Genomic DNA, 18,032 nt, shown 5'->3' on the forward strand with positions numbered 1-18,032 from the left:
AGGATAGGGGTCCTAGAAGTTGAGGTAAACAGGCTGAAGCAAGTTACAGGGGCAGTGACCAGAGAAGACAGCATATGAAGCTGAGAGGCCGAAGAGGAAAGAAGGAGATATGAATTATGCTAAGGTCATATTGGCCTGCCAAGGAGGGAAAGGGAAGAGCAGCTAGGTGCAAATGGAGAGGGTGATAGGTCGAATGCAGAGGCACAACCATGCTACCAAGAGCCACTGGAAAAATCAAGGGAGAAAATGACCACATACAGACAGGATCCAGAGTCACAGAGGGAGAGGCAATGGGAGGAGGAAAGGGCAAAATCAGTGTTCATCCATGGGATGCAGGAGAGAGAGGAAAGGACGCACACTGAAAGACGGCAGGAAGAAAGAAAGGAGATTGAGAAAATCATCACGGAAATAGGTGAAGAAAACATGGACGAGATTGTAAATTTTCAGAGAATAGGGGGGCACTTGAAGGGGAGAAACTGACCAATCAAGCTGATTCTCAGGACAGAAACAGTGCGGAACAGGATCCTCCAAGAGAAACCACGGTTGAAATACTCGGAAGAGTACAAGAGGGTGTTCCTAGACAGAGACAGAACACAAACAGAACGACAGCAGCTGAGGGAGAGGACAAAAAAGCGAAAGGAGCTAGGAAAGGAGACAAGGATGGAACCAGCAGAGGTCAGTCAGAGCAGAACAGAGCAGTAAGGGCAAGCACACACACAACTATCCTCAGAACCCCACAAACTATAATCCATACCCACAGTTTCCACCCAACACCCAGCTATAGAATCCCACAGCATGCTACCAGGTCTCCCACCCTCACAGGCCCCACAAATCACAGTGTTGGAAAGGAAACTGAAGGTATGGTACACAAACACTGATGGAATAACAAATAAGTGGGAGGAGTGGCATGAAAGAGTCAAAGAGGCATCACCGGACATCATAGCTCTCACAGAAACCAAGCTTACAAGTATGATGCCATCTTTCCAACGGGATACCAGATCCTAAGGAAAGACAGAGGGAACAGGGAGGGTGGAGGAGTGGCACTGCTGATCAAAAACCGATGGCATTTTGATGAGCTGGAGAGAGGAGACAGCGGAGAAGAAAGTGATTGCATAGCGGGAATGCTTCACTCTGGAGGTCCCAAGGTGGTAATTGCAGTGATGTATAACCCACCACAGAACAGCAGGAGGCCAAGGCAAGAGTATGACGAGAGCAATAGAGCGATGGTTGACACACTGGCTGCAGTGCCCAGAAGAGCTCATGCGTGCAGGGCAAAGCTCCTGATCATGGGTGACTTTAACCACAAGGAGATCGATTGGGACAACTTGGAGCCACATGGGGGCCAAGATACATGGAGGGCTAAGATGATGGAGGTGGTACTGGAAAACTTCATGTACCAACACGTAAGGGACACTACAAGAGAGAGAGGAGAGGATGAACCAGCAAGACTGGGCTTAGTATTCACCTTGAGTAGTGCAGATATTGAGGACACCACATATTAAAGACCCCTTGGGGCCAGCGATCATGTGGTTTTAAGCTTCGAATACATAGTAGAGCTACAAGTGGAGGGGGAAGCAGGAAGGCCAGGACGAATGAAGCCAAACTACAAGAAAGGGGACTACACGGGAATGAGGAACTTCCTGAATGGGGTTCAGTGGGACAGAGAACTGGCAGGGAAGCCAGTTAATGAGATGATGGAATATGTAGCAACAATGTGCAAGGAGGCTGAGGAGAGGTTTGTGCTCAAGGGTAACAGGAATAATGAAAAAGGCAGGATGAGCCCATGGTTCACCCAAAGGTGCAGGGAGGCAAAAACCAAGTGTATGCTAGGGAATGGAAGAAATATAGAAGGCAAAGGACCCAGGAGAATAAGGAGAGCAGTCGTAGAGCCAGAAACGAATGTGCACAGATAAGAAGGGAGGCCCAAAGACAATATGAAAACGACACAGCAGCGAAAGCTAAATCTGACCCGAAACTGTTATACAGCCACATCAGGAGGAAAACAACAGTCAAGGACCAGGTAATCAGGCTAAGGAAGGAAGGAGGAGAGACAAGAAATGACCATGAAGTATGTGAGGAACTCAACAAGAGATTCAAAGAAGTGTTCACAGAGGAGACAGAAAGGGCTCCAGAAAGACAGAGAGGTGGGCACACCACCAAGTGCTGGACACAGTACACACAACTGAGGAAGAAGTGAAGAGGCTTCTGAGTGAGCTAGATACCTCAAAGGCAATGGGACCAGATAACATCTCCCCATGGGTCCTGAAAGAGGGAGAAGAGGCACTGTGTGTACCCCTAACAACAATATTCAATACATCTATCGAAACAGGGAGGTTGCCTGAGGCATGGAAGACAGCAAATGTAGTCCCAATTTTTAAAAAAGGAGACGGACAAGAAGCACTAAACTATAGACCAGTGTCACTGACATGTATAGTATGTAAAATCATGGAGAAGATTATCAGGAGAAGAGTGGTGGAACACCTAGAAAGGAATGATCTCATCAACAGCAGCCAACATGGTTTCAGGGACGGGAAATCCTGTGTCACAAATATACTGGAGTTCTATGACATGGTGACAGCAGTGAGACAAAGAGAGGGGTGGGTGGATTGCATTTTCTTGGACTGCAAGAAGGCAAGTTATCTTCCCACACTACACACCCAACCACCAGTTATCTTCCCACACTATGCACCCAACCACCAGTTATCTTCCCACACTACACACTCAGCCACCAGTTATCTTCCCACTACACACCCAACCACCAGTTATCCTCCCACACTACACACCCAGCCACCAGTTATCCTCCCACACTACATGCCCAGCCACCAGTTATCCTCCCACACTACATGCCCAACCACCAGTTATCCTCCCACACTACACACCCAGCCACCAGTTATCCTCCCACACTACATACTCAGCCACCAGTTATCTTCCCACACTACACACCAGCCACCAGTTATTTTCCCACACTACACACCCAACCACCAGTTATCATCCCACACTACACACCTGCCCACCCACCTGTTATCCTCCCATACTACATACCCAGCCACCAGTTATCCTCCCACACTACATACCCAGCCACCAGTTATCCTCCCACATTACATAGTCACCTGTTATCCTCCCACACTACATACCCAGCCACCAGCTATCCTCCCACATTACATACCCAGTAACTACATACCCAGTAACCTGTTGTCCTCCCACACTACACACCCAGTAACCTGTTGCCCTCCCACACTACACACCCAGCCACCTGTTACCCTCCCACTCTACACAACCAACCACCAGTTATCTTCCCACACTACACACTCAGCCACCAGTTATCTTCCCACTACACACCCAACCACCAGTTATCCTCCCACACTACATACCCAGCCACCAGTTATCCTCCCACATTACATAGTCACCTGTTATCCTCCCACTCTACATACCCAACCACCAGCTACCCTCCCACACTACACTCCCAGCCACCTATTACCCTGCCACACTACACACCCAGCCACCTGTTACTCTGCCACACTACACACCCAGCCACCTGTTACTCTGCCACACTACACACCCAGCCACCTGTTACCCTCCCACACTACACTCCCAGCCACCTGTTACCCTCCCACACTACACACCCAGCCACCTGTTACCCTCCCACACTACACACCCAGCCACCTGTTACCCTCCCACACTACACACCCAGCCACCTGTTACTCTGCCACACTACACACCCAGCCACCTGTTACCCTGCCACACTACACACCCAGCCACCTGTTACCCTCCCACACTACACACCCAGCCACCTGTTACCCTCCCACACTACACACCCAGCCACCTGTTACCCTCCCACACTACACACCCAGCCACCTGTTACCCTCCCACACTACACACCCAGCCACCTGTTACCCTCCCACACTACACACCCAGCCACCTGTTAACCTCCCACACTACACCCAGCCACCTGTTACTCTGCCACACTACACACCCAGCCACCTGTTACTCTGCCACACTACACACCCAGCCACCTGTTACCCTCCCACACTACACACCCAGCCACCTGTTACCCTCCCACACTACACACCCAGCCACCTGTTACTCTGCCACACTACACACCCAGCCACCTGTTACCCTCCCACACTACACACCCAGCCACCTGTTACCCTCCCACACTACACACCCAGCCACCTGTTACCCTCCCACACTACACACCCAGCCACCTGTTACTCTGCCACACTACACACCCAGCCACCTGTTACCCTCCCACACTACACACCCAGCCACCTGTTACCCTCCTGTGCTACACACCCAGCCACCTGTTACTCTCCCACACTACACACCCAGCCACCTGTTACCCTCCCACTCTACACTCCCAGCCACCTGTTACCCTGCCACACTACACACTCAGCCACCTGTTACCCTCCCACACTACACACCCAGCCACCTGTTACCCTCCCACTCTACACTCCCAGCCACCTGTTACCCTGCCACACTACACACCCAGCCACCTGTTACCCTCCCACACTACACACCCAGCCACCTGTTACCCTCCCACACTACACACCCAGCCACCTGTTACCCTGCCACACTACACACCCAGCCACCTGTTACCCTGCCATGCTACACACCCAGCCACCTGTTACCCTCCCACACTACACACCCAGCCACCTGTTACCCTCCAACACTACACACCCAGCCACCTGTTACCCTCCCACACTACACTTGGGGTACCTGTACTGTCAGATACAATAGAAAAGTGAGAGGGATGTACGGAAGGGAAGTACCACTCTTCTAGTTGTTTGTTTCACAAGTAATAAAAAGTAATACCGAATATTGTTGCATTAATGGTACACAGTTCAGACAGTTGATGAATAAATTACGTGTGCAACACTCCTCTGTCTTTATCCTTAAGATATTTTGCCAAGCAGTGGCTTTATCAGTTCAGTACTGAGGTTATTTGAAGGTATTGAAACAGAAAACAGTTTTGAATTGATGATAAAGCCACTGCTTGGTGATAAAGCCACTGCTTGGTGATAAAGCCACTGCTTGGTGATAAAGCCACTGCTTGGTGATAAAGCCACTGCTTGGTGATAAAGCCACTGCTTGGTGATAAAGCCACTGCTTGGTGATAAAGCCACTACTTGGTGATAAAGCCACTACTTGGTGATAAAGCCACTGCTTGGTGATAAAGCCACTGCTTGGTGATAAAGCCACTACTTGGTGATAAAGCCACTACTTGGTGATAAAGCCACTGCTTGGTGATAAAGCCACTGCTTGGTGATAATGCCACTTGGTGATAAAGCCACTTGGTGATAAAGCCACTACTTGGTGATAAAGCCACTACTTGGTGATAAAGCCACTGCTTGGTGATAAAGCCACTGCTTGGTGATAAAGCCACTGCTTGGTGATAAAGCCACTGCTTGGTGATAAAGCCACTGCTTGGTGATAAAGCCACTACTTGGTGATAAAGCCACTACTTGGTGATAAAGCCACTGCTTGGTGATAAAGCCACTGCTTGGTGATAAAGCCACTGCTTGGTGATAAAGCCACTGCTTGGTGATAAAGCCACTTGGTGATAAAGCCACTTGGTGATAAAGCCACTACTTGGTGATAAAGCCACTTGGTGATAAAGCCACTGCTTGATGATGAAGCCACTACTTGGTGATAAAGCCACTACTTGGTGATAAAGCCACTACTTGGTGATAAAGCCACTACTTGGTGATAAAGCCACTACTTGGTGATAAAGCCACTGCTTGGTGATAAAGCCACTGCTTGGTGATAAAGCCACTACTTGGTGATAAAGCCACTACTTGGTGATAAAGCCACTACTTGATGATAAAGCCACTTGGTGATAAAGCCACTGCTTGGTGATAAAGCCACTACTTGGTGATAAAGCCACTACTTGGTGATAAAGCCACTGCTTGGTGATAAAGCCACTGCTTGGTGATAAAGCCACTACTTGGTGATAAAGCCACTACTTGGTGATAAAGCCACTACTTGGTGATAAAGCCACTTGGTGATAAAGCCACTACTTGGTGATAAAGCCACTACTTGGTGATAAAGCCACTGCTTGGTGATAAAGCCACTACTTGGTGATAAAGCCACTACTTGGTGATAAAGCCACTACTTGGTGATAAAGCCACTACTTGGTGATAAAGCCACTACTTGGTGATGAAGCCACTGCTTGGTGATAAAGCCACTACTTGGTGATAAAGCCACTACTTGGTGATAAAGCCACTACTTGGTGATAAAGCCACTACTTGGTGATAAAGCCACTACTTGGTGATGAAGCCACTACTTGGTGATAAAGCCACTACTTGGTGATAAAGCCACTGCTTGGTGATAAAGCCACTACTTGGTGATAAAGCCACTACTTGGTGATAAAGCCACTGCTTGGTGATGAAGCCACTGCTTGGTGATAAAGCCACTGCTTGGTGATAAAGCCACTGCTTGGTGATGAAGCCACTGCTTGGTGATAAAGCCACTACTTGGTGATAAAGCCACTGCTTGGTGATAAAGCCACTACTTGGTGATAAAGCCACTACTTGGTGATAAAGCCACTGCTTGGTGATAAAGCCACTACTTGGTGATAAAGCCACTACTTGGTGATAAAGCCACTGCTTGGTGATAAAGCCACTGCTTGGTGATGAAGCCACTGCTTGGTGATAAAGCCACTACTTGGTGATAAAGCCACTGCTTGGTGATAAAGCCACTACTTGGTGATAAAGCCACTACTTGGTGATAAAGCCACTGCTTGGTGATAAAGCCACTACTTGGTGATAAAGCCACTACTTGGTGATAAAGCCACTGCTTGGTGATGAAGCCACTGCTTGGTGATAAAGCCACTGCTTGGTGATAAAGCCACTGCTTGGTGATGAAGCCACTGCTTGGTGATAAAGCCACTACTTGGTGATAAAGCCACTGCTTGGTGATAAAGCCACTACTTGGTGATAAAGCCACTACTTGGTGATAAAGCCACTGCTTGGTGATAAAGCCACTACTTGGTGATAAAGCCACTACTTGGTGATAAAGCCACTGCTTGGTGATAAAGCCACTGCTTGGTGATGAAGCCACTGCTTGGTGATAAAGCCACTACTTGGTGATGAAGCCACTGCTTGGTGATAAAGCCACTGCTTGGTGATAAAGCCACTACTTGGTGATAAAGCCACTGCTTGGTGATAAAGCCACTGCTTGGTGATGAAGCCACTGCTTGGTGATGAAGCCACTGCTTGGTGATAAAGCCACTACTTGGTGATGAAGCCACTGCTTGGTGAAACATCTTAAGAATAAATATTAGTTATATAGCTAGAATTACCAACAGTGCCTTAGTAAAAGGACACTCGTGCAGCTAATGTGACATTTTATTGTGGCAGTGTTTTGCTCCAGCAGTAGGCCTACTCTTTTACCTCACGTGGTACCTATATATACCCTGTGTGTTCTTGTATTGTTTGTAACAGCTTGACAAAGCTCCTGGAGAGTGAAACGTTGCCACAATAAAATATCACAGTTGCATGTGTCCTTTTACCCAACAAGGATATAGGTACCCAGGTGTTGAACACTGGTCTTATTCATGTAATATTATTGTTGAGGAACACTCCTCTGATTGTATCATTGCTGTCTGTGGAAAAACAGGCTCTCGATGCAAGGGTTTGTGGAAAAACAGGCTCTCAAGGCAATGGTTTGTGGAAAAACAGGCTCTCGAGGCAAGGGTGTGTGGAAAAACAGGCTCTCGAGGCAAGGGTGTGTGGAAAAACAGGCTCTCGAGGCAAGGGTTTTCAGTCCAGTTAGTCCAGTCTTCCCTCACTGTCCTTGTATTGATCCGGAATTCCCTCACTCTTGCAGCATAAATAGTGAGGACATTTCTTTATTTATCTACATTTGTTACTGTTTATAGCTTGTGACTTACTTTGAACTGTGATAAGGGATTTTGGTGAGTGGACTTTGACTTGTGCTGCTATCACTAACATGGATCCCACCATTGATACTGCAGTTGCTGTGACCACCGTGTATTTCTACTGCCAGTGTCACTGTTGCTGCCCATATCACTGACACTGCCTACTTGCAATACAGAGTCCTCCATGATGATCCTGTCCTTAATGCAGACTGACTTCACTTTGTTACATCATCAACTGTGACTTTTTCACTCCCCCTGCCCCTCTCTTTATTTTCTTTTTTGCAGATGTCCTCTCAACACCTCTGCTACTTCCTCTCAGCTATTTTTCACTGCTGCTGTGTGGCACTACATGACTCTTACAACCTTCCCATGAATACAAGACTTAAAAGTGATTTTCAGGACTGTATTTTGTTCATAAAATGTGGACCCCTTGTACGTAGTAGAGGCTCAGCCATGGCCATGTATTTGGACTTAGTACATTTGTATGTCCACATGGCTGCCTTGGCTCCCCTTGGTCATTGACTCAGTCATAACAGTAGCTAAAGAGAGGATTAACATGGTGTTGACTGCTTGATAAACTCTCTATAATCTGCACATCTTTTAACCTTATCATTACTCTGGTGCCCAAACCTATAATAGTAGTAGTAGGGGTAATAATAATAATAATAATAATAATAATGATAAATGCTTTGAGCCACTTCCTTCTGAAGTGGCTTCAGAAGGAGACCACTTATTATGTCATTCATTTCAGCAAACTAGTAATGTAACTTACATGCTACTTAACTCTAGACCCAGCATATATTATTATAATCAAGGGGGAAGCACTAAACCCATAGGATTATACAGTGCCTGTGGGGGGGATGGAAGGTATTCAGGCTCAATTCAGAGAACTGGAGCACAGATACAATTCCCTACATCAAGAGCCCTTCACCAGCATCAAGGAACCTTTCTTGAAGGGACCCAGCATATACTGTAATTTTAGTCATTGTGTATCAGTACAGGTTGAGTAATTCATTACAATCACAAGTGCAATGAGACAGGTTGCCAATGACAAATTGGACAATTGCAAACAAATTACATTGAATTTACATCAGTTCAGTGACCTGTATTTTAAACCATACCACGGGTGGGGTTAGAACCCATGATCAGAGAGTCACAAAACTCCAGACCGTTGCATTAGCCATGGTCTAGAGTTTTGTGACTCTGATCACGGGTCCTAACCCCACCCGTGGTATGGTTTGTTTGCAATCATGTCATTATGATTTCATGAGTCATAGAGACCTGTATTTTATGGAGTGACTTAAAGTGGTGAAATCACAACTAGAGAATTTATGAAGTTAATGAATACAACATTTATATGATTTAGTATGTGCTTTTCACAATGTTGTTAAAGATGTTAGCAGATGGGGAACTTTTGGCATTTTCAGGCAGTTTCAAATTTTTGGGTTATTTATTTGCAGGAATTTTTGAATGGGTTTAGATGTACATTTGGAATACTAAAGAGATACTTGTCTTGTGTCCATGTGTTTTTTTTTTTTCAGCTTTCCAGAGAGAATTTAAGCTCTGGCTTAATGTTTGTACTGAGGGTACTGTAGACAGGGTGCAAAGTACAAAGTGTGAATATTGTTAAACAGATTGAGGTAATCAGTCCCTCAGCCTTGAGTCGATGTAATCAGTCCATCAGTCTTGAAAAGAATACAGCATATATGCAAAGAAATGGCTTATATACTATAGACAGGTGAGGTGAAGCAGTCGGAGGAGGTATCACACTTGACAAATCCAAATGTGGAAGTATGTCTTCATCCAAAGATTGGACAAGTGTTGGATGAAGTGTTGGACAAAGACCTACTTTCACATTTAGATTTGCAAGTATGATACCTCCTACAACTGCTTCACCTCACCTGTCTACAGTACATATATAAGCCACTTCTTCGCACATATGCTGTATTCTTTTCAAGACTGATGGACTGATTACATTGACTCAAGGCTGACGGACTGATTACTTCAAACTCCTCATGTTCTTCGCCATTATCCTTTGTATGGACTGATGAAGTCACTGTGTGTCAAAACATTTCTTAAATAAAAATTCCCATATGTTACATAAGTGTCTCAATCTTCATAAATATATTCTGCTGAGAAAGCCTACAAAGTTGAGAAATATTGAATGAAAATACAGAAAAGAAAATGGGATTACAAAATTGTTTAAAAACACACAGGAAATTATTCTGTTTAAAGATTGACACGATGCATTATGTCCACTATTCTGCCTATTTCCATAACCTTCATGATAGAACAGTAATGGGTATTAGTAGGGCTACTTTAATCATTTCCCTTATTTGATATGCTCCTTTCCTCTCCGTATTCACCGTGATTTCCTGTAATATGCCTTCTCTTTACTTTACCCTGCATCTTACTACTTTGCTTTCCCTCCTTGGGAAGTTCTCTTGATTCACATTTGCTGCTGCTCTTTTTCATGTGTGAAGGCTCACTTGCTGCCTACAATTTCATGCGTACTCTTTATTTACCACTTCCATTCTCATTCTGATGCTCTTGCAGTGGATACTGATGGTTCTAAAACTCCTGATGGCATTGGGCATTCAGCAGTTTTTTTCGAGAGAATACTTGAAGGTAATTTACTAGAATTGGCCAGTGTTTTCACAGTGGAGTTATGTGCAATTCTCGCTGCTCTCATACACACACTATTGATATGTGCCTCATCATTTATAGTTGTTTCAGACTCCCAAAGGGCATTACAGGCTATCCAAAAATTTGTTTTTCCCCTCATTCCATTATCCTTTATATACAACTTTTGTTGTATATGAACAACAAACTAGCAGACTCATCTGCTGTGTCAACTATTCATGACCTGATTCTCCACAGGTATTCCTTTCTCAGACCATTTTTCAGTGATCACCCAATAATGCTGCAACCATTGGCAGCAATGTTGGGCTGAGTTAGACCACCACAAATTGTTGTCTGTCAAACCACATTTAGATTTCTAGCTGGCTGTCTTCCCACCATTACTGTGTATGGGGAGACTACACTCTCCCACTGCACATCAGACGTGTAACTCGCTCATGGATACCACATGGAGAAATGCCCAGCAGCTTTGCATGGACTGTCAGGTCACACTGTCAGTCCACCTTATCTTAATATGTTGTCCTGTTTATCAGTGGGCATGCAAGAATCATTTCTGATGTCTCCATTACCCCAACACACACTTAACTAAAAAGTCCCATCCTTGATGCAGACTGACTTTTTAATGGAAACTAAAATACTGCACCCATTTTTGTCTAAATTTTATTCTCTCACTCTTCCCAACCTCCCCTAATCCCTATCCTCACACACCCCTGCCCCTCCCTCACTATTGTTGTTTGCACATCCTTCTTTGCTGCACTGTTTGGCCTGTCTTGGTTTAACATTTACCTTGATTATAATAAGAATTAATGGTATGCTGAAGTATTGCTATTGTCCTAAAATTGAGTATCAGTATTGGTGAGTATCAGCTAATTTTGATTGAATCACTGTCAGTATTGGCTAATCTGACAGTATTGGTATCAGCCTAAAACTGAGTGCAGCCTCTCGTCACTTAACGACCGCATTGGTAAACGAATTTGTTGCTAAGCAAGGAGCATATTATAATTGTAGTGGGTTTGTGTCAGCCATCTTTGATATTGTTTTAATGTCACCTTTGCACCATTTATAAGATTTTTAGTATACAGTGGACCCCCGGTTAACGATTTTAATCCGTGCAAGAGGGATAATTGTTATGCGAAATAATCGTTATGCGAATGAATTTTCCCCATAAGAAATAATGGAAATAAAATTAATCCGTGCAAGACGCCCAAAAGTATGAAAAAAATTTTTTTTTACCACATGAAATGTTAATTTTAATACACACAAACTGAAAAAGGCATGCACAATTACATGACACTTACTTTTATTGAAGATCTGGTGATGATTGATGGGATGGGAGGAGGGGAGAGCATTATCTTCTTACTGTTTAGAAGGGGAATCCCCTTCCATTACGACTTGAGGTAGCAAGTCCTTTTCCGGGGTTACTTCCCTTCTTCTTTTAATGCCACTAGGACCAGCTTGAGAGTCACTGGACCTCTGTCGCACAACAAATCTGTCCATAGAGCTCTGTACCTCCCGTTCCTTTACGATTTGTCTAAAATGGGCCACAACATTGTCATTGAAATAGTCACCAGCACGGCTTGCAACAGCTGTGTCAGGGTGATTTTCATCTATAAAGGTTTGCAGTTCAACCCACTGTGCACACATTTCCTTAATCTTTGAAGTAGGCACAATGGATTCCACAACTGGCATAGGCTTCTCAGGGTTAGCCCCAAACCCTTCAAAATCTTTCTTAATTTCCATACTAATTCTCACCCTTTTTACCACAGGGTTGGCACTAGAAGCTTTCTTGGGGCCCATGGTCACTTATTTTCCAGAAACAGCACCGAAAACACTGTAATAATACGAAATATTCCGAGTGTATGCTTGGATGTTACCGCGGAGGCTGGCTGGTAAACAATGGGACGGGCGGCACATGTGAGGGCACATTGGACGCGTCTCGGACGAAAATCGGTGAGCGGGTTTTTAATCGGTATGCGCGGCAAAAATTTTGCGATAAAAGTAATCGGTATGCGGAAAAATCGCTATGTGATGCCATCGTTATGCGGGGGTCCACTGTATTTTTAAATGTTTGTACAGTAGTGTACTGTATACAGTGGTACCCTGAGTTTCGAACTGCTCCCAACTCGAACAGTTATGTAAGTGTATTATTATAAATGCTCTTGTAATTGTATTTTTGGGGGTCTGAAACGGACTAATCTAATTTACATTATTCCTTATGGGAGCAAATTCATTCGGTAATGGCACTCGAACAGCCTTCTGGAACGAATTATGTACGAAACTCGGGGTACCACTGTATTTTAATACACAGAATAGAAGAAGTCAGTTCTATTATACATTAATTATACATACTGGTCAGAAAGTCCGTCGTAAGTCTGAGTCACCAGTAAATGAGTACGTTGCTAAGTGAGGAGAAGTTGTATTGTTGTTGGCAAAAATTTTGATATCGTTCTATCCCTAATAATTCACAGGATTTTTCACTGACAGTTTCAATATTTATTAAACCTGACTGAGCAGCAGAGTATTTAATTTTGGCTGCAGTTTTAATTATATGTAAACTTGTTTTGTTCACATTACAGGTAACCAATGGACACCAACGTTTTCCTTCTCTCATGGTATATTATAATTTCAAATTTCATTTTTCATCATCTTTTATCTCTTCATGGAAGCATGTTTTGATACATAACTTGTAGGTTGTTTAAGAGGTATTGAGACAAAACTGTGTCACATAACTTGTAGGTTATTGTAAGCAAGAAAATGTGTAAACAAAACACAAATGAATAAGAGGTACAGAGGTTGAGGCATGCTGTATAGTAGCATGGAAGATGTGGTTAACCCCGTGGTTTCCACAAGACGTCTACATGTACCTCACCCAACACTGAACCGTGCATTTGCAAAACACTTAGAATACACGAGAATCAAGGGCATCTTGTAACTGATGTAATATTGTATTTGTATAAATTTTTTTTGCAACTCTAAAGTCCAATCATGACAACAGAGTACATAAAGAAGAGAATGTTCATCTCCAGAGGTGCAGCACAAATATGCTATTGTTATGATGTATCATAATGATGGCTACCAACACAATTTTTAAATAGGTGAAATTTTGTTATAGCTATTTTGTAATAGGCATGGTATTGATTAATGTTATATGGTGAAGTTAAATTAGTGTTCTATTTGGCAGATGTTGGTCTGGATATCCAGGATGATCTTGGGCGACATGAGGTTGGTTTTGTGGAGAATACTGTAAAAAATCCCATTGGTGAAGAAGGCTGTGTTTTTGAGGCAAATTTCCTCATAAATAAGGTACCAGGTTAGTAGAAAAGAAATGTTTATTATATACCAGCTAGTAAGATTTCACTCACCTGTTTCATATTATATACTAGATGGTAAAAATCTCCTGCTTGTGTTTCATATTATATGCCAGATGGTAAGACTTCTCACATGTGTTTCATATTATATACCAGATGGTAAGATCTCTTCTAGGTAGTAAGTCAGTAAACAGCAACCACCCAGGGAGGTACTGCCATCCTGCCAAGTGAGTGTAAAATGGAAACCTGTAATTGTTTTACATGATGGTAGGATTGCTGGTATCTTTTTTCTGTCTCGTAGACAAGCAAGGTTTCAGGTACATCCTGCTACTTCTACTTACATTTAGGTCACACTACACATGCATGTACAAGCATATACAGTGGACCCCCAGTTCACGATATTAATCCATTCCTGAGAGCTCATCGTAAACCAAAATTATCGGAAAGTGAATCAATTTTCCCCATAAGAAATAATGGAAATCAAATTAATCCGTGCAAGACACCCAAAAGTATGAAAAAAAAAAACTTTTACCACATGAAATATTAAGTTTAATGCAATATAATAATTACAATAACAATAATAACAATAGAATAATCACAATAGAATAATTGACACACCTTTAATGAAGATCTGGTGATGATTGATGGGATGGGAGGAGGGGAGAGTGTCGAAGTTTTTAATGTTTAGAAGGGGAATCCCCCTCCATTAGGACTTGAGGTAGCAAGTCCGTTTCTGGGGTTACTTCCCTTCTTCTTTTAATGCCATTAGGACCAGCTTGAGTCACTGGACTTCTGTCGCACAACATATCTTGAATTCAACTCCTTGAATTCATGCACATATTTTTCAGCTGCTTTTTGGTCTGAACTGGCAGCCTCACCGTGCCTAATCACACTATGTATGCCACTACGATTCCTAAATCTTTCAAACCAACCTTTGCTGGCCTTAAATTCACTCACATCACCACTAGTTGCAGGCATTTTTCTAATTAAATCCTCACACAACTGCCTAGCCTTTTCACAAATGATCGCTTGAGAGATGCTATCTCCTGCTATCTGTTTTTCATTTATCCACACCAATAACAGTCTCTCACAGTCATTAGCACCCTTGGTCTTGATGGGTTGGCACTAGAAGCTTTCTTGGGGCCCATGGTGACTTATTTTGCAGAAACAAGCACCAAAAACAGTGATAATATGCATAATATGGAATGTACCGAATGTATCCTTAGATGCGCGCACACTGGCTGGCTTGTAAACACTGGCACACACGGGGCAGTTCAGGCCACATGTGGACACGTCTTGTACAAATCGTATCGCATACCGGGTTTTGTAACGGGAACTGAGGCAAATTTTTTGCGATATAATGCTTCGGATACCGGATTTATCAGATACCAATGGCTTTGCGAACCGGGGATCCACTGCATATATATACACACCCCAATGGGTTTTCTTCTATTTTCTTACTTTTCTTATTCTTGTTTATTTCCTTTTATCTCCATGAGGAAGTGGAACAGAATTCTTTCTCCATAAGCCATGCATGTTGTAAGAGGTGACTAAAATGCTGGGAGCAAGGGGCTAGTAACCCCTTCTCCTGTATACATTACTAAAGTTAAAAAGAAAAACTTTCGTTTTTCTTTTTAGGTCATCCTGCCTTGGTGAGATATGGCATTGGAAGACGACCAATACGCAGATGTGATTTACACAGATTTTGCAAAGGCATCTGACAAATGTGATCATGGAGTGATAGCGCACAAAATGAGGGCCATGGGCATTATGGGGAAGGTAGGCAGATGGGTTTTCAGGTTTCTAACACACACAGCACAAAAAAGTAGTAGTGAACAGGGCAAGATCCAGCATCAGCGAGGTCAAAAGCTCATTGCTCCAAGGCACTGTCCTGGCACCTCTGCTGTTTCTCATCCTCCTAGCAGACATATATAAAAATACCCGGCACATTTTTGTATCATTTGCAGACGACACTAAAATAAGCATGAAAGTCACTACGGTAGAGGACACTGAAAAATTACAGGAAGACATAAGCAGGGTTTGCCAGTGGACAGTGGAGAACAACATGGTATTCAGTGGTGATAAGTTCCAGCTGCTTAGGTATGGAAAGAATGAAGAACTCAAAAGGAACAATATATACAAAACTCAAGAGGGTCACCAGATAGAACATAAGGAACACCTAAAAAGACCTGGGAATAATATGTCAGCTGACCTTTCTTTTAAAGACCATAACGAGACAAAGATCATGACAGCCAGGAAGATGACGAGGTGGGCATTGAGAACTTTTAAAATACTCTTCAAATCACTAGTGGTCCCTCACTTAGAATATTGCTCAGTGCTGATGGCCCGATTCAAAGCAGGAGAAATATCAGAGCTGGAACATATACAAAAATTGTTTACGGCTCACATTGAGCCAGTAAAGCAACTAAACTACGGGGTGCACCTTCAAGTCTTGAACATGTACTCATTGGAGCAGAGGAGAAAGAGATACATAATAATATATACCTGGAAAGTACTCGAGGGCCTGGTCCCAAATTTGCACACTGCCATAACAAAATACTGGAGTGAGAGATATGGGAGGAAGTGTACAGTAAACCCAGTGAGGAGCAGGGGTGCGATGGGGACAATACGGGAACCAAAAGATATCAGAAACATGGCTCGAACAAGTGTAGAAGCCTCCAAGATACTGGACAAGTATCTTCACCAGATGCCAGATCAACCAGGCTGTGATGGATATGTGGAGTAGTGGGCCTCTAGCAGCAACAGCCTCGTTGACCAGGCAAGCACCAGACAAGCTTGGCCCATGGCCGGGCTCAGAGAGTAGAGAAACTCTTGAAACTCTTCAAAGGTATTTCAAAGGTATATCACACGTGCACAGACGATGTGAAGCTAATGAGGAGAATACAAGTGTACAAGGCTCAGGTAAGCCTACAAGGGGCTCCGGACAACCTGCAAGCCTGGTCCGACAAATGACTTCTGGAGTTTAACCCTTTCAGGGTCCAGAGGCCAAATTTCGAAGTGCACACCAGGGTCCAAGAATTTAAAAAAAAAAAGTTTTATTTTTTCTTGTGAAATGGTAGAGAATCTTTTTCTGAAGTTAATAAAACAAAAAGTATGAAATGTGATGGAAAATTGACGAAATTATGCTCTCGCGAATTTTGATGTGTCAGTGATATTTACGAATCTGCGATTTTGCCGACTTTGACTCCCATTTTAGGCCAGTTACATTATTCCAGTCGACCAAATTCTTAGCTATTTCACTAGTATTACTTCTATTCTATCGATTGAGCACAAGAAATTGCCAAGTCAACTGTTTCAACTACAAAATAAAGTGATCGGAAATTGGTAATTTGGCCAATTTAACACAAAGTTCAAAATATTCCAATTTCAAAATAGGGTCCAGAATAAACAATGTAGGTATTCCTGGCACTAAACTAACATTTCCTCTGTTCATTAGTTATGTTTTGAGGCTTTACAAATGAATTCCATTTTGATATTTTATTCACATAATGAATTTTTATTCAAACCAAAAAATAGAAGATTTACTGTTATGCAATATTGTAATAATTGTATAAATATCATCACCACATTTGTGAATGTGTATTAGACCCACCAGCTGGCGTGTATTAGACGTGTGAGGTCGTTTGTTTACTCTTGAACATCGGCAAAAATTTAACATTTCTGCTACTTTGAGCTCAGTTTCAAGCCATTTCCAGTGCTAAAACCAATCAAAATCATCTCTATTTCTGTAATATGTCTTCCATTCTATCAATTGAGACCAAGAAATCGCAAATACAACTATTAAAAACATACGAAAAAACACTGCAAAGTTGCTGTTTTAATCGAAAATCACGTTCTCCGTTTTTTTCCTCTCATTATACACTGTGTGCTGCAAGATTTGTTTTTTGTGGTGCACACATACCACATAGATGTATTCTCTCATATCTAGGCCCAAATTTACCACTCACAGCTTATCAGAGTGAGCTAAGCTCATGGCGCAGATCTACGGTTTGGACCCTAAAAGTAAAGCCGTAGATCTATCGCACGGACCCTGAAAGGGTTAATCCCAGCAAATGCAAAGTCGTGAAGTTTGGGGAAGGACAAAGGTCACAGATGGAGTACAGCTTAGGAGCTTCAAGAGCTGCAAAACTTAATCCAGGAAAAGGATCTTGGGGTTAGCATTATACCAAGCACATCTCCTGAGG

The 18,032-nt window shown here is 43.2% G+C and overlaps 1 protein-coding gene across 1 annotated transcript in view; it reads left to right on the plus strand.

Annotated features, from left to right (window-relative positions):
• The window catches only part of LOC128687315 (endoplasmic reticulum-Golgi intermediate compartment protein 1), a 109,867-nt gene that overhangs the window by 17,392 nt on the left and 74,443 nt on the right, over positions 1-18,032 (plus strand). The window contains exon 4 of the mRNA XM_053774708.2: positions 13,701-13,829. Coding sequence (XP_053630683.1) covers positions 13,701-13,829 — 129 coding nt within the window. The remainder of the gene's footprint in view (positions 1-13,700; positions 13,830-18,032) is intronic.

The sequence above is a fragment of the Cherax quadricarinatus genome, chromosome 40, assembly GCF_038502225.1.
Source record: "Cherax quadricarinatus isolate ZL_2023a chromosome 40, ASM3850222v1, whole genome shotgun sequence".
Taxonomy (NCBI): domain Eukaryota; kingdom Metazoa; phylum Arthropoda; class Malacostraca; order Decapoda; family Parastacidae; genus Cherax; species Cherax quadricarinatus.